This window comes from Silurus meridionalis, chromosome 1 (genome assembly GCF_014805685.1).
Source record: "Silurus meridionalis isolate SWU-2019-XX chromosome 1, ASM1480568v1, whole genome shotgun sequence".
NCBI classification, from domain to species: Eukaryota; Metazoa; Chordata; class Actinopteri; order Siluriformes; family Siluridae; genus Silurus; species Silurus meridionalis.
In genome coordinates this window covers 3,159,032-3,183,226 of record NC_060884.1, presented here as the reverse complement: position 1 = coordinate 3,183,226, position 24,195 = coordinate 3,159,032, and the positions used below count along the sequence as shown (strand labels likewise).

General features: G+C 39.5%; 3 protein-coding genes across 7 annotated transcripts; 2 read left to right on the top strand and 1 right to left on the bottom strand.

The window, feature by feature from the left end:
- Positions 1-401: 401 nt before the first annotated feature.
- On the top strand, positions 402-6,346 carry sft2d2b (SFT2 domain containing 2b). 2 transcript variants are annotated; one of them, XM_046876737.1, is made up of 8 exons: positions 403-603; positions 1,753-1,842; positions 2,266-2,351; positions 2,458-2,539; positions 2,695-2,730; positions 3,215-3,273; positions 3,985-4,014; positions 4,845-6,346. In XM_046876737.1, the coding sequence occupies exons 1-8, from the start codon at positions 541-543 to the stop codon at positions 4,882-4,884; spliced, it is 486 nt and encodes a 161-aa protein (XP_046732693.1). In that variant the 5' UTR covers positions 403-540; the 3' UTR covers positions 4,885-6,346. The 2 variants fall into 2 exon arrangements, with proteins under 2 accessions (XP_046732770.1, XP_046732693.1); XM_046876814.1 differs by lacking the exon at positions 2,695-2,730 and having other exon boundaries at positions 402-603.
- Positions 6,347-7,347: 1,001 nt separating this feature from the next.
- Positions 7,348-15,661, top strand: tbx19 (T-box transcription factor 19). 3 transcript variants are annotated; one of them, XM_046876274.1, is made up of 9 exons: positions 7,348-7,973; positions 8,157-8,418; positions 9,505-9,769; positions 12,079-12,213; positions 12,803-12,864; positions 13,440-13,501; positions 13,608-13,802; positions 14,777-14,912; positions 15,089-15,661. In XM_046876274.1, the coding sequence occupies exons 2-9, from the start codon at positions 8,186-8,188 to the stop codon at positions 15,324-15,326; spliced, it is 1,326 nt and encodes a 441-aa protein (XP_046732230.1). In that variant the 5' UTR covers positions 7,348-7,973; positions 8,157-8,185; the 3' UTR covers positions 15,327-15,661. The 3 variants fall into 3 exon arrangements, with proteins under 3 accessions (XP_046732230.1, XP_046732053.1, XP_046732144.1); XM_046876097.1 differs by having other exon boundaries at positions 8,124-8,418; XM_046876188.1 differs by lacking the exon at positions 7,348-7,973 and having other exon boundaries at positions 7,981-8,418.
- Positions 15,662-17,617: 1,956 nt separating this feature from the next.
- Positions 17,618-23,511, bottom strand: LOC124402695 (IQ calmodulin-binding motif-containing protein 1-like). 2 transcript variants are annotated; one of them, XM_046875894.1, is made up of 13 exons: positions 23,198-23,511; positions 22,913-23,078; positions 22,713-22,833; positions 22,046-22,139; positions 21,855-21,954; positions 21,572-21,747; positions 21,368-21,474; positions 21,137-21,264; positions 20,672-20,814; positions 20,359-20,507; positions 19,610-19,741; positions 19,071-19,227; positions 17,618-18,050 (listed from the first exon to the last, which is right to left on the bottom strand). In XM_046875894.1, the coding sequence occupies exons 1-13, from the start codon at positions 23,283-23,285 to the stop codon at positions 17,830-17,832; spliced, it is 1,782 nt and encodes a 593-aa protein (XP_046731850.1). In that variant the 5' UTR covers positions 23,286-23,511; the 3' UTR covers positions 17,618-17,829. The 2 variants fall into 2 exon arrangements, with proteins under 2 accessions (XP_046731850.1, XP_046731932.1); XM_046875976.1 differs by having other exon boundaries at positions 21,137-21,258.
- Between the last annotated feature and the right edge of the window lie 684 nt (positions 23,512-24,195).

Below are 24,195 nucleotides of genomic sequence, written 5' to 3'. Positions count from 1 at the left end.
ATTCTAATACTGTGTTTATAACCCTACACTACACATGCAAACGTGAAATACACCTTCCAGAGTTTGTTTTACTTGAATATTCATTTTTATATTTAGAATTATAACAAATGTATGTAAGAAAGGATTCAGTTGCATTTCCACGCTTTACCACTAGAGGCAGACATACAGTTTACCAATTATGATAAATTACCTATGACATCATTAATATTTTGAACTAAAATTGATAAAAACACGGATCCTAATATTATGTTGATTAATGTATTACAATTAGAATTGTGTTGATAAATTAATTACAATTAGAATTGTGCTGAATAATGAATTTAGAACTGCGTTCTGAACGTTGCAGAAAGGGGCGCGCGCGCTACGCGGGTGGTGCTTAGTGACGTCACACGGGGCGCTGCTGAGGCGACAGGCGGAAGTGCTGTCACGTTCACCTGTTGTTACTCGTGCGAACAGGAAGAAGAGAAACTCGGTCAGAGTTTTGGTTTCCTTCAGACCGCATTCAAACTCCATATAAAGGGTCATTTCTCTCTAAAAGTGATGGATAAACTGAAGAAAGTTCTGAGCGGTCAGGACGGAAATGACGACCTCAACGTGCTCCAGGTATCAATTCGTTTCATTTCGTTTCAATTCGTTTTATTCCACACCTCGTCTCACTCACCAAGTGCTGCTTGCTAGTTTGATTTAATTAGTAACTTAATGTCAGTCTGAGTTTTATTTATAAAACACTTTGCAGTAAAAGTGTGTGCACAAATGACCTCTACACTATAATAATATTTATACTAGTTTATTAAATCATTCATTAATATTCATGTGTCCCTGATTAGATTACATTTGCATTTAATTTATGAATTGGTTAATTTTTAATTTTTTTTGTATTCCTTTTGATATAATTGTATTTATTGTACCTTCATTTTTATTTTTTTTTCATATCCCAGTTATTGATGTATTTCTACTGCAAATTTTCACGAGTCATTAAAATTGTAAACGTATTAAAAGTTTAATTGCGATATGGAATGAGGCCCTGCAGTTGCTCTATAAAAAATTAATCATACTAGGTATATACTATATACATACATATACACAAACTAAGGTTTGTGGACAACTCACTATAAGATTGGTGTGTTTTGAGCATCAGACAGAGAGACAGACAGACAGACAGACAGACAGACAGACAGATAGATAGATAGATAGATAGAACTTTACTGTCATTGCATTACACAGCAACAAAATGCAGTTTGGCATCTACCAGAAGTGCAAAATGAAGCAATAGTGGAGATAAATATATATATATATATATATATAGTAAATAAATATAAAGGCTATAGCAGAGACGTGAGGACATGGTTGAGAAGTACAGGTAAATGTTCTAAGGCTATGGCATTGAAGAGGAAACGTGCAGAAGTGGAAGGTCCTGTTACAACAACAGCCACTCTTCTGGGAAGATGTTCCACTAGATTTTTTTGGAGTGAGCTTGTGGAGATTTATTCAACCACGAAGGTGTTAGTAAAGTCAGGTACTGGTGTAGGTTCAGTTGGGTTGAGGTCAGAGCCCTATAGCAGGAGATCTTCCACTCTAACTCGTGTAAAGCATATCTTCATGAAGCTGGATATGTGCTGCACAGGTTTAGGTTTCCTAGCTCAAGAGAATGAAAACATTTATGCTACAACATCCAAATATCCTTTACAATGTGGATTCTACAGTTTGGGGAAGAAGCACATATATCTTTATACGGTTCTTGTTGTTCTTCAGTCAGTAGATGATGCGACCACTCTGAACTGGGGAACGCGTGTCAAAGCATTTATCGGCTGCTTTGTCTTGGGAGTCACCTTTTCAATCCTGGTAAGTTATTTTAAAGTCTAATGTTGTTTTACATGGTTTACGGCATGGGGCAGAGGCTGTCAGCTCGCAGTCCCAAGCGATGTGTTTAATTGAGCACGTAGAAGAACATGACTACACTACAGTGAGAGAGTTTAGAACAGGTATCCCATGTGTTCAGAAACTGTGGCGAAAAAGTGGTAGTGTGAACCAAAACACCGACACGACCGCTTCGATTCGAATCATTAAATGGTAGGCGAAAAAATTTGGGTCAAGTTTTTGTTTTTTGGACTCTGTAATAAAGAAATAATCAAATATCGAAAATTGTCCATACAGTAAACACACACTATATTACACATAACGAGTGTATACTACATGTTACTACTTCCCTTGTGATTACTCACTGTGTATAACTTCATCTGTGAAATGAATCCGTGTCATATCCAGGGATCGTGTTTGCTCTGGGTCCCGAAAAGAGGACTGATCTTGTTCGCCGTCTTCTACACCTTCGGTAACGTCGCATCTCTTCTAAGGTGAGATCAGCAGCTCCATTAGAGGATGTAAATATTAAATACCGGATGTGTTTTGAGACCCGGCTTAAGGTAAAGAAGGGGTTTTTATTTTTGCTTGTGTTTGTAGTACAATGTTCTTGATGGGTCCGCTGAAGCAGCTGAAGAGGATGTGTGACAAAACAAGAGCACTGGCGACGGCCATCATGATCGTGAGTAAACACACACACACACACACACACACACACACACACACACACACATATCCTCTGTCTGTATAAAGGCCAATTCTGCACAAAATCTTTGTCAATGGTTTTTGCTTCTTGTACAGTGTATAAGGAAATAAATTTTTTTTTTTTTTTTGCAGACGTGCCTTGTGCTGACACTCTGCTCTGCCTTTTGGGTAATTATTTTTTTATAGATTTGATATGTTCTGTAAATCTCTCTATATATATTTATATAAAGAATGTGAATTTTTTTTTTTTGTATATTGATATTTTACAATTTAGGCATGTTCTGATATCAATTTCTTCTTTAATCGGGCCATGATAATATTATTTGTATGTATTACAGTCCCAGAATTTCCGTAGGCCTCATTTTTGAAGCTTTCACATCACCACAGTTTCAGTAAACAGACCATTATAATTTTTTATGTTATTATTAATAATAATAATAATATATAAGATCACATGCAATCAGACGTGACCTTAGGAAAACGGGTGCCTCCTAAAAATCCTGCCTACGTAAACGAGTTCATTCCTGTTTGCGTCATATGGTGATTTTCTTCACCCCCCGATTATGAGCACATACCGAACTCTGATGATGACGACATATTAGATTTGGGAAATGAGCTAACACCCTGTGCTCTGTGTCGTTCCCCCCCTCAGTGGCATAACAAAGGCCTCGTCGTGCTCTTCTGCATCCTCCAGTTCCTGGCTTTAACTTGGTGAGTGGACCACTTACTCAATTCACAGCCGGCGCGTTGATCAAAAACGTTCAGCATAAACGTGTGACATTTTCCTGACTGTTGACTTGGACGAAGCACAGATGCTGGCGTCCTCTCTTCTGGCAGCGAAATGAAATTATTATTATTTTTTTTTTTTTTTATGGAAAAAAAAAGCCAATTATTTCCCCAGCACGCTGCCAGGTTCATTTGTGTGAGTGTGTTGTAGGCTTTCTGCTTCCCAACAGCTTCCTGTTCGATTGATGTTTTAGCACTGAAAAACGATAGAAGAGAGAAATTTGCTATATTTTACATAATGCAGTAACATAAACGGCTGTCATTCAAATCATATTATTATTATTATTATTATTATTATTATTATTATTATTATTATATTGTTTCTATTTAATGTGCTGGTTGTCTGCAGGGTCAGTGCTTCGTAATACCCGGAGATCTATACACTTTTCGTGCTTTTTAATAACATGACGAGTTGCACTTTTTGTTTTGTCAAGTTAATGATAGCAACTTTTAAGAAACCTCGAAATGGATAAAATGTAGATGTTTTATAACTTGTGATCACTCGGCAAATCGCTGGTCTGCAACAGAATTGAAACACTTCTGCCTATTCTGTTGGTTTTTTTTGTTCCCCCCTTTAACAGCACACGACTAAAGGTGTTATACAGCACTAATTATTCTTACCCTTTTATGTTACAGGTACAGTTTGTCATATATTCCATTCGCAAGGTGAGTTTCAATAATCTGTACTCATCCTTTTTTGCATTTACTATTTGAGGTCGACCCAATTGATCGGTTTTCACCCATAGTCGATTGCTGAAACAATTGGCAAAAATCCATGCAGATAGTTTTTTCGGGTTGCGTTATGTGAAAGCGGCCTCTAGTGGCTAATCACTGACGCTACGTGCTGTTTATTAGAAGTGTCTTTTTTTTTTTTTCATTTTAAATGTGACTTTTTATATATTTAGTGTTACTTTTTGTATGTGAATAATCATTAAAATAATTAATATATTTATATTCATTTCATTTAGCACATTTTCATGATTCAGTGCTGTATTTTATTTTAGTAAAAATGTTTAGTATTGTTTTTACATGGAGTGTTATTTAAAAAAAAAATAATTTTAATCCAGTATCCGTTTTAAAAACGGTTGATTAATCAGTTAGCGGTAAGTGCGATCTAACCTAGCTATCGGTATCGGGTAAAATCGGTCGACCTCTGGATTTTACACTACACACAGCAAATTTTCATTCACAGCGTTGTCGTGTAAATCCAATCATTTTGAGGTGTCGAGTTAAAAAGACGTCTTGTAGAAACAGAAACTCACAAGACGTCTATCTTTAAGTTGGTACTCTATAGTTTTTTCCTGTTTCTAAACGACCTTCTGAACAGCGTTAAAGCTGTAAAAGCGGTTCTTCCGCCGCCACTGATTCAAATGGGCCCGGAGTCAAAGGTTCCATTGATTCGTGGCTCTCACTCAAGTGACCAAAACAGACTTTTCACACTTCTGCTTTTTTGGCTGCAGCCGACTGTTTACTGATTTGTGTTTGTTTTAATGCAGGGACGCGCTGATTAAGATGTTCTCCATGTGTTTGAAGTGATGTGTAGTGGCGTGTGGAGCTCGGACCTCTCTCGCCTCGCCGTTCTCTCTCTCCCCTCTCTTTTCCTCCCTTCTCTCTCTTTCCCTCTCTCTCTCTCAGTGCCCGATCTCGCTTCAGCTCTGCTGCACCCTGAGCACCCGCTGCTAGTGCCCACTCGAGCGCCCACTCTCCTACCTGGCACACACACACACATTGCAGGTGTGTGTTTCCTCTCCTGAGGTCTGGGTGCTCTCCAGGAATGTGTTTGAATACACATATTCTCTTTTACATGTCAGTGAAGGAATCAGACGTGAATAGCGTACGACTCAATGGTGCATTAGGAAAAGATTTATGATGATAAAAGAATAACTATTTAATAGCATATTAATGAGCACTGGTTTGACATTACATGAGCTCACTCAGATATTCAAGGGCTTGAAAGCTAAAAGTTATGAAAGTTGACAAGAAGCAAAAAGTCATTCCAGATGATTTAAAAAAAATATCCAATATTGACTGTTGCACCTTTAAGCAGTGATGCATTCAGTCAAAAATTATTGCACTTCTGTAGGACAAGATGCCTTTAGAGTTTTACATAAAATATAAAGAAACGCTTTAATAATAATACTACTAATATTATATTTAATTTATATTGCGCCTTTGTAACCAGACACGACTTTTAGTCTTTTTTGCCTTTTTGTCATTTGGTCATTTTTTTAAAACAAAAAAAACATTAACTAGTTTTAGTTCTTTAAATTAGATCAGATTATTTAGAGTCCTGGATCGAATTATGATTTAAAAAAATCTGAATACTAGAGACTTACTCTACTTGAACATCTTTAACCCTTCAGTGATTAGGATGTAAAACTTTTTTGGCGTTTTGTCTGTCATTTTTTTTTTTGTTACTAAAGATCTTTTTGTCATTTCTGTTTACAAAACAAAATTTGGCTCATTCCATTTCTTGGTCTTTCACATTTCCACAATTTTTTTTCCCACTTAAGTCTTTCCATAGCAGAGTTTCAGACTGTTGTGAGAAGCGTCAGTCAGCGTTTCCCATCTGTGTGTGCTACAAATCATAAAAGCAAAACCAAACCAAACGTAGGCCTGTCTTGTAAAAGGTAACGCACAAAAACAGTGGTCGTTCTGATTGAAATGAATGATATATTGCAATTTCAGAAGATGTTGCTGTCATTAACTCAGCAAGGTCTAAGTTTTCAGTTTTCAGCTTTGGTATATTTTTGTAATTGTTTCTAGACTTTTCAGGTTTGTTTTGTGGAAGAATTTCTGGGTTTTTCACTGGTTTCAGAAGATTATCTTGTGTAAAAGCTTGTACTTTGCATCATTTTATTTAATAATTACTGTAAATTGAAGCTCTTTTTTCTGTGCTGTATGATACTATTCCCTCTATTGTATATGTGTAATAAGTCTGATGTTATCAGTTGCAGCCTTTATGAACAAATAAAACTAAATCGAATTTAAATCTTAATTTAAGTCTGAATGCATTTCTCCCACTTTTTCTCATTTTACTTGTAAAACTAAAAAATCCTTACAGTTATCTCAAAGTCATGCATATAAAGCGCTCTGTTGGATTCTCATCTGATCTCCATCATTACTTGCAAATGAAGAGCTTGTGATCATCCCCCCTGCGTTTCCAGTGTTTTCCCCTCGGTTGTGCATTACGCACGAGGCTCCGTTTAACGAGACCTTTCGCGTGCGTGAAGTCGGTAATCCTGTAAATCTCCGCGCGACAGCTGCGGGATCAGATTTCCAGCCTCCTCCTCCTCCTCATCCTCCACCTCCTACTCCTGGAACATCATCTGCTTTTCGGCTTTCGGGGTCTCAGGTTCGGCTGAAGACCAGAGGTGCGGTGACCATGCGTACAAAAACACCACGCGTCAATCAGTAACGCAGAGCGCCTTAAATCTCACGTGTACGTGTACTTTTCTCCCCCCATACATGTTTGGGGATTCCGTGCAAGATTGCGCTGATATTTATATTTAGTTTATATCCTGCAATTTTGTTGCTTCTGGAGATACATGACGCCATTGCGCGCGAGCCAAAAAAGATTTTCATGCTATAAAGCTCCAATCCTTTATGAAGAAAACAAAAGCATAATAACTCGATACCGATATTTTAATTAGTCTCCTGTGCACGTGCATAATTACTATTTTGATTAGGTTTTGTTCATTAAAAAATGGGGTTCTGTGGGGGTTTTTTTTCATTGTCGGCTCTTTTCACATGACAGTATCATGTACCTTTTAACTATAACTGAACTTCACAGGCAAAAAGGAACAAAGACAAAGTGCACTTCATTTTCTCAGAATATGCACAGAAATATTTTTGTCATACAGCATTCCCTCTATTTTTCATTCAATTGTACAGATTGCATGATCATAATGTATTTTTTATAAATACAATTATAAATACTAATACCATTTGCAGTATATTTTATATACATTAAATACTTATATATACATTTATATTTTATGATTAAAGTTTCCCTCGTCCAGGAGTTGCTTTAGTGTGCGCTTTTTGTGCACGTGAGAATGTTTTGCATCTGTGCGCATTTTACGCAAAGCGCGTGCTGTGCGTCACCGTGCAGGACTCCTGTCCACACTCACGAGCTTCTGGAAAAAAAATAAAACTAAGAACGTGTCCAAAAGTGTTTGGACTCCTTGTGCATCAGGAACACAATTCGGGATGTCTTTAAATTAAATCGCTCTAACGAAATCATGAATCCAGATTTGGAAAGAAATCCAGAATAAATGATTTAATATCGAGTTGGATTAAAACAACAACAACGCATAAAAAATCATTTATAAACCTGCGTGAACATGAGAAGCTCGTGAGAACCACGGAGCATTGTGCAATCTAATGTTTAGATGTTTATCTGATGGGAAATTGTTTTGGACTTGTGCATTTCAGTAGAAATGTAACTGCAGACTGAAATACAACACAAATCAGATCGTCACAAATCGGTTCGTGTCGCAGTCTGAAGTCTGAACCTCGAAATGAAGGAGTCGCTTAATTAGTCTCGACCCACGTGACTGCGGGGGATCTTAACTCGCGCGCTGTTCTGAGGATTCAGGTGGGCTTCGGGTGCATCAGCTCAGGTGAACAGACTGAAGCACGGACACTGGGGGGAAAAGTTTGCATCCAAAAATTATTAATTATTACTTACTTTTTTTAAACTTAATTTCCAGCTCCTTTTTTTCTTTTTACCGTGCACTTGTTTTTTCTTTCTCTCCTCCGCCGACAAGCAGAAGACCCCCTTGGTTCTTTTTCTTTTCTCAAAGTACAGGGAGTCTGATTCGGCTGAAGGCTCATGAAGGCTGAAAGCGACGCGGGGAACAGCGGTGGCGGTGCGGGTGGCGGCGGCAGCGGCTCGGGCGCGTGCTGCGTAAACCGGCTGCTGCGCGCGGTGGAGAGCGAGCTGCGCGCTGGACGCGAGAAGGGAGACCCCACGGAGAAGCAGCTGCGCGTGAGCCTCGAGGACGCCGAACTGTGGCGCAAGTTCCGCGAAGTCACCAACGAGATGATCGTCACCAAGAACGGCAGGTGCGTTTTACCGGCAAACAAACAAACAAACAAACAAACCAAAACAAAATTTGACATTTAAGTAAATAAAAAAATACGTGCACATGTTTTTTTTAATGAATCCAATAATTAAATTGAATATATTAAATTTTATTCGAATTGAATAGAATAGAATTAAAACTGAATGCACACCTTTTTTCAAGATTTGAACTAAAATCCAATCAACTGCATTGATTTAGAATAAATACAGGTATTTGGTTATAACGTAAAAAAAGTGTTTTTTTTTTATATTTGATATTGTTTTTTAAAACAAAAAAATATATTTTTTATTTTTCTTTAAAATAATAATAATAATAATAATAATAATAATAATAATAATAACAACAATAACAATAACAATAATAATAATAATAATAATAAACACATAATTGGTTTAGAAATCTAAATGTTAAGCTTTACACACTATTTCATACAAGATTCATAATTATCCACTAATAATTAGACAATCACAAATAACACGGAAAATTGATTTTCAAAAATTATAAACACTTTATGCACTTATCCTTGCGTCTCCCTCTCTCCTCTCTCTCTCTCTCTCTCTCTCTCTCTCTCTCTCTCTCTCTCTCTCACTCTCCCTGTCTCTCTCACTCTGCCTCTCTGGATCTAAATCAATTAAGCTATTTGTTATTGCAGTTATTGGCCCGCTTTATTGGAACGGCCAGTTTAATTTATTTGGATGGGTTTGTTGTTGTATTGTGGAGCTGAAGGGTGTCTTGACCATCTCACTCTGTAGTTACAGGTCACCACTGCAGGTGGGTGTCTTTCCATTTACATGTTTCCCAATAGCCCCACTTAAAGGCATTTTTGTCCAAAAAACAATCATGCAAAAAAAAAAAAAAAAAAGTGGGCAAAATGACCAGTTTGCAAAGCTCTCATGAAGTTTATGCATATTACTGTGATTGCCGTTTTGTGGATCAGGTGCTGAATAGATGAGATGATGTTTTGTTTGAGTTTTTGGCAAGTGTGTATGTTTGTGTATGTTCGTGACAATAGTTGGGCCACATACATTCCCACACCCACACTAAATGTCCTCTGGACTTTCCACAGGAGGATGTTCCCGGTCCTGAAGGTGAGCGTGTCTGGTTTGGATCCCAACGCCATGTACTCTTTCCTCCTGGACTTCAGTCCGGCTGACGGTCATCGCTGGAAGTACGTGAATGGCGAGTGGGTGCCTGCTGGCAAACCTGAACCCCACAGTCACAGCTGTGTGTACATCCACCCCGACTCTCCAAACTTTGGTGCGCACTGGATGAAGGCCCCAGTGTCATTCAGCAAAGTCAAACTGACCAACAAACTCAACGGAGGTGGACAGGTTCTGTAAATACACGTTCCTTCCTGATTTATCTAATAGTCCAGCTCTGTGAAGTTCATCTAACAGTAGCACCAGTTCTATAGAGGAAAGTCACACAAACCTCATGAAAATCTTGGGTTGTTATTAATCCACATACAGAGCACATGCTTTCATTCTTCCATTGTTTTTTTATATTTAGATGTTTTCCCCATTTTTTACTTTTTCTCACTTTAATATCTTTTTTTCACACGTGATCTTGTTTCCCTTCATTATCTATTTATTTATATGCTAAATTACCTGATTTTTGTATGTCATTTCATTTCCACGTTTGAATTTCTCATATGATTAATTTATTTTTTACAAATTTACGCCTGACCCCCAAATCTATTATCAAGTCTTTGTCTATTTCTTGTCAATGATTTATCTTAAGTGGTGCAGGAAGATTTCTAGAGTTGACAACATGCTGAATGTGCAGTGAAGTGTTTATTTTTTTGCCATTTGATGCTTCCTTTGTTTTAGGATACTTGTCCTGTTTTGGGCATTTTGCATTATTTGAGACTTGGAGACGTCCTTGTTTATGTGACATCCCCTTTTTTTTTGACAAACAGTGCATCAAGCATCTTCATGAAGAAGTTGGTACACACTATGTACGGATCCCTGATTTCACGTTGTCTGCCTCGTTCTGTAATCTTAGCCAGACTCTCAGTCATCATTCTGCTCTTATGTCCATGCAGGAGCTTAGGAGCTTTTAGGAGCCTTGAGCTGCCTCTAATCATCCCGCCTGCTGCTGCGGGGAAATATCAAGTGTGCATTTATACAATTAGTGCTCTCCTCAGCGTCCACTTCACCTATGGAGCCCCTTTGTTCGGCAGGGACTGCATGTAAACAGGAATAAACAGCTCTTAATTGCCACTTTTCCCGTTTAATGCACTTCCTGCGGTTCAGACGGAGCGCGCTCTACTTCAGCCAGTCGTCGGAGGGCTTTCATTCGAGGTGCTCCAGCACGCTCCATTCGAGGATGACTCCTCTGCAAAATTATCAGCAGTATTAACATCATCTCCCCACCACCACCATCAGACCACCACCTCCTCCCAATATCAACCCCAACACCACCACCACCACCACCACCCCATTCTCTCCTCTCATCTCCTCTCCTCCGCTCCACTCCCTTTTCTCCAGCGTTTTTAAATGCAGTGTTGGCAGAGGAGAGGCCGCTGAGAGAGAGAGAGAGAGGAAGAGAGAGAGAGAGAGAGAGAGAGAACCGACTCTAAATGAAATAATTGCTGTGGTTAGTTGTACATTATGGTAATTACGTGTGTTTTTTCTATGCAAAATAAATTTAGCCATCAGTCCTTAGATGTGAGGCAAAAAAAAGAGAGAAAAAAAAATGCACATCATCAGGTGTAGTGGAGAGAAAAACACACACAAAGCCCTGTCGCTGCCCTGCGGCCGTCCCAGTGAGTACGTGGCCCTCATGTGAAAGGTGAAGTAAAGCTGTCAATTACAATGAAAAACAGTTTGTGCACTATGTCCCTAGATATTTCATGGATATATCCCAGAATATGCTGTGGTGTTGTGCCCCAGGGTTCATCACGAGGCACAACGAAATCACACTACACATATTCATGGTAATGACAGTCATGAAATGCACATGTTTGTATAACGGTTCTGGATTTTGATTCTGGACAGAAGGGTGTTGATTCGTTTGATATATAAGAGCAGCTCTGAGAGTGGAGCAGCTGTGAGGGAAACAGATCACATTTAAAATGGGTTCATTGCAATATGACTTCACATATATTCCAGTTTCAGCTCATTCACACACTTGGATGATTGCCATTTTAAATATTCGAAAAAGAATAATATAATGCATTGAAAAAAAGCAAAGAAAAATCACTGATATGTGGTGCGTTTCCTATAAGATGTTTGATAAACATTTATCCAGTATCCAACGCTTCATCTTTTCAATGCTCAACAAATTTTATTTCAAACTACTGTTTATTGCTACTATAATATAACACCAGACAGGAATTGCAGATGTTCTACAATGTTAAGAGCAACTAAACTATAAACAGTTTAAAATGCAAACATCTTTCATACATGTAAAATGATCTTTTGCAGCAATTTTCTATGGTATAAAAAAGAACAAAATATTTCAGAATGTAGGAAGAAAAAAACCCAGAAATCTATTCTATATCTGGTTGCATCACACACGTCTCCACACCACAGATTATTTTCCTATATAACAGCACATCTAAGTGTTTTATTCCCTACTTAATTGTCCAATTATCTCATTATCTGTCTCTCTCTCTGTCTTTCTCTCTGTGCTATAGATCATGCTGAACTCTCTCCATAAGTACAAGCCACAGATCCACATTGTCCGTGTGGGAGGAAGCCATAGGATGGTGACCAACATCTCCTTCACTGACACTCAGTTCATTGCTGTTACAGCCTACCAGAATGAGGAAGTCAGTCTCTATCTATCTATCTATCTATCTATCTATCTATCTATCTATCTATCTATCTATCTATCTATCTATCTATCTATCTGAGATTTATATAATTGATTTATTTAGCATTTTTTAATGTATAGATTTACTTTATTTATGAATTTACTATATAATTTATTGTTATACATTTAAATAATTTATAATTCATTTTAAATATATTTTATTTATTTATTTTTGTTTCCAAAAAGTGAAAAATAAATGCTGTTTAATTCATTAACAGGACGACCATCAAAAATTCAAGGCAAAAAAATGCATCTACAGAAAAAAACAAACCAAAAAGGCCCATAATTATGGGCTTAGGTAGTAGGGTATACAAAGTTTTGCACTCGTGTTTTTCTTTTATTATAGTAACTATCTACAGCCGAGCGCAAAAGTATATTTCATGTACGATGTTATTAGATTATAGAGAATATGTATATTTACATTTTAGAATTTGTCATTTTAGTTTTCAAATTTAGTGTGTAGGGTGTAAAAACTTTTGCACTCAATTGTTATCTTGCGATCCAGAGTATTTTCATATGTAGCATTTTTACCCTGTTTATTACAGATAACCGCTCTGAAGATAAAATATAACCCCTTCGCTAAGGCCTTCCTGGATGCAAAGGAAAGGTAATTTCCCTCCCCCTTTTGATTCCTATTTTATTCAACGATTAATCACCAATTTCATTCGATTGTATCCGTCTTTCCCGTCGTTCAATTCTCAATCAGTGCACCAAAACGTTGCAATCGTATCATAGCCGGCATTAGCACTAGTCAAGCTAGCAGAACTGTGCGAAATCAGCAGTGATTAGCGAGTAATTATTAATCGTTTACGCTGGGAATCGAGTGAGGGTATGAGTAAGGAGCTTGTTGGAGAGGCAGTGTGAAGTGAGGGTGAGACATTTGGAGCATGTATGATGAAGAATGTGTGAGTTGTAACACCCTGCTGATCATCAAAATTCCCCGGCTCTGATTAACTGCGTGCTGAACTCTCCGAGCGTCATCTCTAAATGAAGACAGTAGCGATGAAGATGGTGGATAAATCACCAGTTGGTCCAGGAGATAGTATAGAATATAGTATACGAATAGATTTAATATTTTATTTATTTAAAAAAAAAAATGACAAATTCATCGTTTTGTCTGTTTACAAGTACATTTAACACGTTCGTTTCTGGTTTAATGTTTAAAGTCTACTCACTTTGCAGGAACCATCCCAAGAACTTTCTAGAACCTCCTCCTGAGAATCAGCATGTCAGCATACCACATTGTAAGTATCTTCAAACCCCAATGCACTCACTGTAGCAGCTTGAATGAATTTGTAGTCCAGGATCACTCCAGGAAGCTTATCTGACTTTTTTTTTTTTGGTTTCTAGGTGGCTGGTACATTTCGAACCCAGACTCCTTTTGTTCCTCAGGGAGCAGCAATTTCCCCTACACAGGTAGTTTGCCACTGACCCCACACCATGGCTACAAACACTACTCCGGTCTGCATGGACATCGAGCCACTCCGTACCCACCTCCATATCTGCACCACCATCACCATCACCACCACCGTGGACACAATTCAGGTAGCACACAGGTTCACACGTGCAGACAAATTGAACATTTTTCATGAAAATTCTATCTTACTATCAATATATCTTACAGAGATACACTATATGGACAAAGGTTTAGGGACACCTGACCACAAGATTCATACTTTTTGAACATTGAGTCCCCATTTGCTTTTATAATGATTTTCACTCTTCTGGGAAGATGTTCCAATACATGTGGAGTGTGCTAGATTTGTTCTCAATCAGACTCAAGGCTTATAGTAAAGTCAGGTCCTGATGCAGGTGAGTTGAAGAGTGTTGGTTCAACATGGTTAATGAGATGAGATCTTCATGGAGCTGGCTTTGTGTGCAGGAGTAATGTCATGTTGGAGCAGGTTTGGGTCTCCTAGTTCAAGTGAAGGGAAAATCCAGTGCATCCAAAGACGTCCTATACTATTATGTGCCTCCAGCTTTGTGGTTTGGGAAAGAACCACATATGGGTGGAATAGTCAGGTGTCCCAATACTTTTGTACATATAGTGTAGTACAAGGATGCTAAATAAAAATAACATTACCCAATAAATATGTTTTGGGGCAAAAAAAACCTGGGCAACCCCCTGGGTAGAATGGCCCTTTTTTCTCTTTTAATTTTTCCTTCATGTTTTCTATTGTTGTTTACCCTTTTTTAGCTGTTTTATTCACCCTCTCTTCAGTTCTTTAACTTTTTTCTGTCCAAAATCTCTTCTTCTTCTTCCTTATATTCTTTTACTCTTTAATTTTTGTCCTGATCTTTTCGAGATTCGTCCTTGTATCTTCCCTCCTTCTTTCATTTATCAATTATTTTCCCTCACTAGTTTGCAAGGTGTCCTTGTTAACGTATAGTATCGGTTTCATATCCGGTTTATTCATGGTAACAGGTAGAAATATATTTCATGCAACTGTTGCAAGCCCAACCCTCTTTCTCCTCCTCCTTCACTGCAACATAATTTAATTTTCCGGCTCTTTCCGTAGTCTCTCTGTCCGATGGTCTGAGTCCAGGTGCTCTGCAGGTGTTCTCAGGCCACGAGACCTGGACAGGTGTTTCTCCTCCTGGTCCTGCAGCGATGCTGTCAGTTCCGTCTGGTACAAACTCACCTGGAGTCAGCAGGTCAGAACCGGTGCTGCAATTACACAATGACCTTCCACCCTGAGCTTCAGCATTAATTACATGTTTACCACCATGCTGTATCCTGACCTCAGTGCTCTTGCTGCATATAATTAATCTGTTGCATTTGCGTGTCGTTTTTCTGTAAAATAATGTAGCTGTTTTCCCCGTTCTCTCAGTCAGTACCCCTGCTTGTGGACAGTGAGTGGCTGCGGTGTGTCCTCCACTCCTCCAGGAGGTGCTCTGAGCTCCGCCCAGTGTCAGGAGGAGCGGCCTGATGCAGGCTCTACCTCCGCTTCACCATGCTCGCTCCTGCAAGGTCAAGGACCCACGAGGGCGGATGTAGTGTCAGAGCAAGCCAATCATACCAGGGTGGGCGGGGCTAGCTGGTCAGCAGGCTCCAACCATTCTTTTTAATTAGTGTAAAAGTTTGTGCAAACCAGCACGTGAGCTCTCAGCAGTTCAGAGTTCCTAATTGCCAAAAGATTGTGTGTATTTGAAGCATGTCGTTTAATTTCCTGTATGCTTGCTTTTCTGATGCACAGGTGCAGGAGCTCGGCTTTACAGCTCTAAGTGTTAACTAAATCAACTCTCAATGCAAGTCAATGCAACTGGCCTAGAAAAGTCTGAGCATAAAAGCCCAGTGATGCTACAAAAAACAGATCAAGAGCCTGCACACTAAAAGACATACAAAATTAAAATAATGCATCCTCAGCAGGAAAAAAAATAAAATAAATTTGTCCAAACACAAACAGTGAAAACGGTTTGGTTTTAGGCACAAAGAAACCCAACGCTTTTGTCTAATGAAGACTACAAAGCAGAAAAAAAAATTATGTCTGCCGTGGTTATGAGTCCTGGATTTATTAATTCCAGCCAAAATCAAAAGTGGCTTCATCGGAAAACATCGTGAGGAATCTTGGAATTGAAATGAAGAAAAGGAATACGGACTACGAACCCACTACGGAGGTCAAAAACAGAACCCTATCCTTAATCTTAAAATACTTAAAATCCTTTTAAACGATCTTTTTATATGAAATATGGATTAGCAAGTGAGACCGTTTCCTGTTCTTGCATTTTGATTTGTCGAACCACAGAGATTATGGTATGAAATAGTGGCAGTCCTTTTATATGTATTAAAAATTCTTGTGCTTACACTCGCTTCATGCTTGTACATACAGCAGTGACTTAAACTAGGCGTTTTCCCCTCTAGCACCAGACTAAACCAACAAACTCAAGTTGCATCTGCAAAAAGTCTGGACTTTTAAATCAGGGTTGCCATGTCTGCATAACATCAGCAGTCAATGGGTCATTAAAATCAATCAAAAACTGAAAGCATTTAATAAACCCTAAGATATTTAGATAGTAATCTCTATTTAACATAGCAAGACACACTAATCAAAGGTTTGCAAAGTGACCGACTTGTGGATCTGGCAACCCTGGCTTCCCTTTAATGCTGTTTTGTAGAACGTTGGAGCATTTTACTTATCGCGCATTTAGGTGTGAAATGCATGTGTGGTCTGTGGCTTATTACTGTACTATTGTAAAGCAGCATAATTATGTTCTTAGACTACAACACATTCAGCTGGGATGCTCTTTACTCTTTACTTTCCTCTATTCTAATCAGCGTCTGTAACTATGTAACTACTGAATAATAAAATCACGGCTAACTGCGAACGAGTTTTGGCGCAATTGCCTTTTTTCCCCCCTTCTTTTACGCAAGTTCGGGGGACACTGCAAAGATCACGCACGTCCTCCCTAACCACAATTTCCGTGCGCCATTATGAAGGAATGGAGACGCGGACAATAAGGGAAGCATTCATGCATGATAAAATAAACTTAGTCAGCGATTACGACCCGGTGTAATTGCTATTTGGAGTAGTTATCAAATTAAGGCCCGTTCTGAGGTCTCTCTAGCGTGGCAGATCTTTAGAAGGCGTCGCGTACGCTAATTTATCTCGTACTTTAACCCTTCACACACACACACACACACACACACACACACACACACACACACACACACACAGCAGTCACATTTCGTCCAAAAAGCAGGTCTTATTTATGCGCTGCTGTAAAACAGTGCATAAAGAGATAATTATACCTCCATCATATTTTTCCTCTCTTGAAAATGTTATTTTAATCACGCGAGTGGAGTGGACCACTCTGTTGTTTTCACATGTGTGTAATGAAATAATGACAGGAACCCTGTGAATGGGGCCTTGGCATGCGCCTGAAGCACTGTGGACATCGCTGACTCTCTCTCTCTCTCACACACACACACACACTCTTAAGCTTTAGAGAGGTTTGGAGCCAAGGTCCAGGATTCAATTATACACCTGAGATGGAGTGAGAGATGTGGGAATAACAGCGGGAAATGAATGTGATATCCTCTCTCTCTCTCCTCACAGGCTGCCATTAACTTTACTGAAAAATATTTAAATCTGTTTGTGCAAAATATATATATATATATTTAAATAAAATAAATAAATACAGGCTGCAAAACATTACTGAATTACTGAAAGCCTGCATATTCAAAGCCTGCTCGTGATAATTATCCATTTAGAGAGACATTTAATGGTGTGGAACAACTCACCAGTCCATCTCCTGAAGTTAATAAGAATGAACAGTGAAAAGTCACTGTGGTGGACGACTCGTCCTGGAGACTCCTTTCATAAACAGTATTGAATTTTAGCCTCAGATTCTGCTCAATATTCAGCAGAAAAGCCCCTGTGGGTTAGTGTTTAATATTGAAACGGCAGAAACCAACCATCAATGAAATAAGAAAAAACTCTACTGTGGTCTACAAAACTATAAATCACTTGGGATTATTAATCCACATATTGTTTTGAAATCTTTGTGATAAATGCTGTAAAAAGTTCTGTATAAAAAGTTGTGTCATTCAGGTACTTCTTATAAATAATTATCACCTGCCACCCAAATACAAAGTCTCAAACTCCATGTCGTAGTCATTCTCAGGAAGTGTCTCTGGACTGGAGAACTCATCTCCCAACCTTCTCCACCACGGCAGGTGCATGCTCCGAAGCAGGGTGTTGTGAGCCTGCCGGGCACGCGTGGCAACCGGACCCGAGCGGCTGAGGAAGAGGCAGGAGTCTTCGTCACGCAAATCTTTTAACGACGGAGCGTCTGAGAGATGAGAGAGAAAACAGGGTAAAAAAGTACGTACGTCCTAAGAAACCGTGCATTATAATATATATATTTTTGCGTTTTCTCCGGAAATAACCAGTTGTTTTCTCATGATCTTGACAAAACAGATGTTATGGTCAGCTGCAAACCATTCAAACGGCACCTTTCATGCGTCATTCAGGCGTCCCGGTCCCTCGAGTTGGCTGGCATTGAAATTGACTAGACGTTCAGAGTCGCTATATTGTCTTCGACGATAAAGTTGGAGACTCGACAGTTTCCTTCTCAGGTGTACACTTGTGTGTACGGTGTCAAGACACAGACACGGTATTTTAGTTTAAGTGAGTCCCTGATCAAAGTAAAAGCGAATGCGATTATCCATGAGGCTGCCTCTAGAACATGCTCTTATTAGATTGGATTAGATTAGATTCAACATTATTGTTATTGTGCAAGGTACATGTACAAGATCTACAAAAGAGATAATAATGATAATAACCTCTATCCAATGCATCTTGGCTAAAAAGCTAAAAGACATTTGTTTCAGCAGTACATTTTACATTTATTCTTCTAACACAGACTCTGTTTGGGGACTCTGCCCGAGGAACCCCCCGGAGAACATCTCACGACCAGACACGGCAACATCGTAGGATAATTCATGTTCATAGTTTCTGCAGGTCTATGTGTTTATAGTTACAGACAATTATAGTCTCAATAACTTCATGAATTATTGTTGCAGTCAATCATCCTCCAATTGACTACCATAAATGAGTCCATTTCTGGACACAGACTCAGACTCGAGTATGTCTGGCCAAGTGTGCTTCAAAATGGCTTTAAAACCAGACTGCTGTTTTGAGGTGGATGGAAATAAAAAACATCCTCATACCAAACAAATGGACTGAAATTACAGTTAATGCATTCTTATAAATGCTAGTAGGAATGTCTGGGAAATGTTATATTCAATACGTTGTAGGTTGAACTAAGGATTTTCTCATTAGCACGACCGATAGTTCACCAAGTCCATACTTAGGAGAAGCTCCATGTCCGTGTTGATCTGCGCCACCAAGGCCTGCCGGTGCTGCTCCTGAGCACGATCCGACCCTCTCGTCATCAGGTGCTGCTGCAGCATGCTCTGAGCCTGCTCATGGAGCGCTAGAGTGCCCTCTGTTGACACCACGGAGGACTGCAACACACAAGGGACTTGTAGCGTTTGCACAAAACAACGACCGTGACTATGGAGTGTTCAACACAAGAGAACTCACTGATCACGTGACAAGACAACGAACTATAAAGGAGGAAATGTGGACTGTATTTATGGTACAGTTTAAATCTCATGACAAATTATTCAGCCATGTATGTAGTAGTGATTGCAGTGTGGCAGAAAAGCAGTGCAGAAACTTTTTCAGGAAGCCTGAGTCCTCAAACCTGACTACAACAAACCCCCACTGTGATTGAACAGCTTTATTTTGGGAGAAAACCATATGCAGATAATAAATACTGTCAGCGAAAGCAAATCAACGGAGAGACAGTGTTGCCAGGTAATAAAATTCAGCGTTCTGACTCACAGGGTGAAGAGAGATGTGCTCTTCTATCCGCCTCTTCAGTTCTGCCCTCCTGGTCTCGGTCAGGCCTTTGGGGCTTTTCCACGGTGCTGCAAAGTTCCTCTGAGATCTCCGGCGCTTTAGAAACGCCAGAACCTAAACAATTACATACACAAGTAAAATGCAAACGCAAACAGGGAAAAATGTGTCATATTCCAATTGGATTCATTTTATATCAAAATACATTATAACATAGTTACAAATTTGTACACCTGAAAGTTCCTCTATATTATAGCAAGTCCACAAATGCCCTGCCTTTTAATTATTATGTGCACGTGTTGTAATATTGTGTTTTGGTTGTTGTATTGTATTGATGGTTTCTATAATTGCAACGTGATAGTGGTGGTATTAAAAGGTGGATTAAGTTGGGTAAATCCCCACTGAAGGCCCAGGTACCAAATGCACCCCCTTATACAGCACCCCTAGAGCACAGAGGGTTAAGGGCCTTGCTCAAGGGCCCCAAGAGTGGCAGCTTGGTGATACTGGGGGTTGAACCCCTAACCTTCCGATCAGCAACCCAAAACCACTTACCTACCACATTCACAGCCTCATCTCTGTGAGTATGTGTTGAAAATAATGTGTGTTATCTACATTTTTTAAATAAAATCTGTGTGCACAGAATCTGATTTCAGGCTTAGAGCCCTTCTTGTCTTAACTGTAGGTGAAGACTGTGTTTAATCTGTGTATAAAATTGTTTCAAGTGTGTTGCTCACTGCTCTCTGCAGAGTCACTGCAGCTTTGTGCTGCCTGAGATGATATCTGTTCTGCTTAAACTGCCGCCTCTCTCTGTGCCCCCTCCACACTCTTTGGATCAGAAGAGCTGCTCTGTTCTCCAGCTCGCCCAGGAACCGTGCCAGGTGCTCTTTAACACACACACACACACACACACACACACACACACACACACACACACACAAAGCCGTGAGGTTGTTGTGTCTCAAATAGCACATTAGATAATGTTTATGTGTGTGTATTTTATTACAATCAACTGCTGTTCAATGCAAATCTTTGAATCTTGGATTGTACCTGCAGGCAGAATCTCCATCAGATGAAGCTGGCGCTGCCGGAACTGCCGGATGGCTCTCTGTCTGCGCAGACGCACTTGATGGCGCAGTTCTTCCTCCGCAAGACGTATCTCCGTCTCTGCCTGCCTTTGGCGTCTCCTCTCTCTGCGCACACACACGAATATAAAAACCTGTGTGCATAGAACTTACAGCTGAATCTCTCATATAAATCGCATTTAAATCGAACACACTCAAATCTGAGCTTCGTATGACAACCGAAACAAGTCATACAAAAGTAGTCATGTGGGAGGTGGAAGCTTAGTGGTTAAAGCATTAGACTTTGGATCTATAGGTTGCGAGTTCAAATCCCAGGCTGCCACTGCTGGGACCCTGAGCAAAGCCCTTAACCCCATAGCTGCTCAGTTGAATGAATGAGATAGCTGTAAGTTGCGATGGATATGGGCATCTGCCAAATGCCATAAGTCACCTGAAGCTCCTCTGTAACATGCTTACAGCTCTGGGGAGTTTCTTCAGCCTGCATCGGGTCTGATGAGCTCTCCATGCAGCCTGGATTACGCAAGCAGCTCGAACCCTTTCCTCGGATGAGTCCTGAGCCTGATGACATCATCGACAATAAAAATTATATTCATTATAGCATCGACAATGAGAATTAGAGTCCTGTAGGACTAAAGAGCCTTATGGAGCATTTTCCACATACCAGTGTGCGATTTTCAAGATCTTCAGACTGCAGATGATGGATAAGCTGCATCAGTGCTGCATCGAAGCCTTTACCTCGCCAGTCCTTCAGCACCATATCATCCAGCCCTGTAGCAATACACTATCTGCTAGCCTTACTCATATTTTTTAATAAAAATCCATTTTATTTAGAACCTTGTCGTGAAATAAATTAATGTGAAGCTACCTTTGTAGCGTTCGTGAAGCTGCAGAGACTCGGAGCAACTCTTCTGCTCTGTGATCAACAGCAAGATCTTCACGGCCGTGCTCCCGATCACAGGGTTGGAGCTGCTCGACATTTTATACACGATGTCATCTGTGATACTGTGCAGCGCTTTGCTTTCCATCTCCGATACGACAGCACTACAGATGAAAAGAGCAAGTAGTGGGGAATAAAACACTTTAGGATGCGGCGTTATAAAAGAAATAATCAAAAACAGGGCGGTGTGATGAAGTCGAGCTCTCGATACCTGTTCGTCCTGAACAGATTGTACCACATCGTTAGTATTACTGCCGAGACCTCATCGTCGTCGCTCATCTGCACACTCTCATAATGTTTGGAATGGAGAACTGAGGATCAACGAGATGAGAGAAGAAACGAGATGAGAAGAAAAGAGAGCATGTGTGAATTCTGAAAAACTCTAGAATCATCTTGGCATACCACAGGGAATCAGATGAGTGTGAGCTCGAAGAAGCCAACTGAGAGAATTATAGACGTTCCGGAAGAGGCGAATCATCTCCGATTGTCCTTTATCCTGTTGAAAAAGAAAAAAAATCAAAAACGAGTTCGCATTTTTACGCAAGCCAGAGGAGTCCAATCTTTTCCCACAAAGGCTCAATGTGGGTACAAAGTCCACACCAAATTCCACCTGCTTAAATCTAATGATTTTCACTTTCAATGACTATCAGGTTGCTTGCGTGGTTGGAATGAAAACCTGCACCCACACTGGCCCTTTGTGGAAAAGATCGGACACCCCTGTCTTAAGACAATCTAAAAACTCTCTGAATGTATGTCTGGGTTTTTTCTGGCTTATCTGGTTTACTTTTACATCCCAAAAACACGTTAGTAATTAAAGATGGAGAACGTGGGGAGGTGGTAGCTCTATGGATAAAATGTAATTCTGATTGGAAGGTCATGGGGTCAAATCCCAGCACCACCAAGCTGTGCAAAGACCTTAATCCTCAAGTTGCTCAGCTGTATTGCTTAGGTAGCTGTCAATTGGCAAAAATGTGAATGCCATAAATGTCAATGTAAATAAGCGTGTATTTGCACATGATGCCCTGTGATACAAGAAGAATGAATGTATGAAAATACAAATGCTTCTGACCGGCACGGCTCGGTTCATGATGCGGTGCGCGAGAAACAGGATGTTGTCAGTTACAGATGGAAGAAACTGACGACGAAACACGTCTTGTTCTCCCACAGAGCCATTGCCTACACAGCAGGTGCTGATGAAACGTTGGATTACAAACAGATTCTTCAGTTGTGAAAATATTGCAGAAAGCAAGTCAAGAAAGCTTTTCCTACCTGAGGAGGTCTGCCATTTGTGTGATGGATGCATAACTCCCTAGAACCTTGGCAGGATTGAATTTGAGTGCAGCAGAGCAGTATCTCAGGACTCCGAGGTTGTAAAGGTTTTGCTTGCATTCCTCTAAATCCTTCTGGTCTCCTACAGACTTTCTGCCTAATATGTCTTACAAAAATAGGTGGACAGGTGCACAACAAACACGTATATAAAGTTTATTCATTATATCCTGTATGTGAAGAGTACAAAATATTTTATATTTTATTGACAACACAAAGTTCACTTACCTTTCAGCCTTGACAAGACTTCCAGAAACGTCTCTTCTGTGTTAGTAGAGATCAGACTCTTCAGCTCGTCCTCCTCTGACATGCCCATGTTTGTTAGCTCGCGTTGCTAACTAAATGGTTTCCGCGTTTAAATAACTATGAATTATTTAGGAAAATACGAACTAGCTACGACTTAGACTTCGTGCAGTCTTTATGGTTTTTAAAATAATACAACTCAGGAGGGTTGAACGGATTTGCAGGGGCCACAGCATGCACAAGAAGCATAATTCGTTGCTGAAGCAACGCCTACGTCATCAACCCGCGACGGCGGCAAAGCGAACGCCGTTTTGCTTGTTTATGCAAAACAAAGAACAAACAAAGTGTCTCATTGTTTTGGAGAGTTGAAAACGCGATTTTAACATTTTAATTCCAATCCATAATACAATTAAAAATGACTACTTCCTTAAAACTTTCGACCCCCACACACCGGAAGTGTAATTTAATTAGTTTTATAATTAGTTTTTTCATGTTTTGGTAATATTTAAACTATTATTTATTTTTCTTTTGTTATTGTTCTTACGTTAATGGTATGCTGCTTGGATATATTGTCAAATATGTTTAACATTGGAACGATTTTGCCTGTTTGTTATTTGAAGGAAAAAGGAATTAATGTATAGGCTTCTATCTATCTATCTATCTATCTATCTATCTATCTATCTATCTATCTATCTATCTATCCATCCATCCATCCATCCATCCATCCATCCATCCTTTCTTTAACTGGTGCTTTTCTTAGATTATAGATCTTAGATATACCTAAGTATCCACAGTACCATGATTTATTATGGCTATAATGGTTCTATTATCATTTTTGTTACAAGACTCTTTACTTAATCAACTCATTTTCTGTGAAAAGACTCGAATTTGACTCCTAACACAATAATCTATTAATAAAATGATAATGAGTCAAACACTGATATCTATATAAATCATCACAAGCCCAAAGTCTTCTTTTCAAC

Excerpts from the sequence above, each read along its gene's own strand:
- tbx19 (XM_046876274.1), top strand. The coding sequence starts at position 8,186 with ATGAAGGCTGAAAGCGACGCGGGGAACAGCGGTGGCGGTGCGGGTGGC. Across the intron at positions 8,419-9,504 it reads ATCGTCACCAAGAACGGCAG|GAGGATGTTCCCGGTCCTGA; the intron begins GTGCGTTTTACC and ends GACTTTCCACAG. Across the intron at positions 13,803-14,776 it reads CCACCGTGGACACAATTCAG|TCTCTCTGTCCGATGGTCTG; the intron begins GTAGCACACAGG and ends CTCTTTCCGTAG.
- sft2d2b (XM_046876737.1), top strand. The coding sequence starts at position 541 with ATGGATAAACTGAAGAAAGTTCTGAGCGGTCAGGACGGAAATGACGAC. Across the intron at positions 2,731-3,214 it reads CACTCTGCTCTGCCTTTTGG|TGGCATAACAAAGGCCTCGT; the intron begins GTAATTATTTTT and ends TCCCCCCCTCAG. Across the intron at positions 4,015-4,844 it reads TCATATATTCCATTCGCAAG|GGACGCGCTGATTAAGATGT; the intron begins GTGAGTTTCAAT and ends GTTTTAATGCAG.
- LOC124402695 (XM_046875894.1), bottom strand. The coding sequence starts at position 23,285 with ATGGGCATGTCAGAGGAGGACGAGCTGAAGAGTCTGATCTCTACTAAC. Across the intron at positions 21,748-21,854 it reads AATCTGTTCAGGACGAACAG|TGCTGTCGTATCGGAGATGG; the intron begins GTATCGAGAGCT and ends TTTCATCTGTAG. Across the intron at positions 21,475-21,571 it reads GCTTCACGAACGCTACAAAG|GGCTGGATGATATGGTGCTG; the intron begins GTAGCTTCACAT and ends GTATTGCTACAG.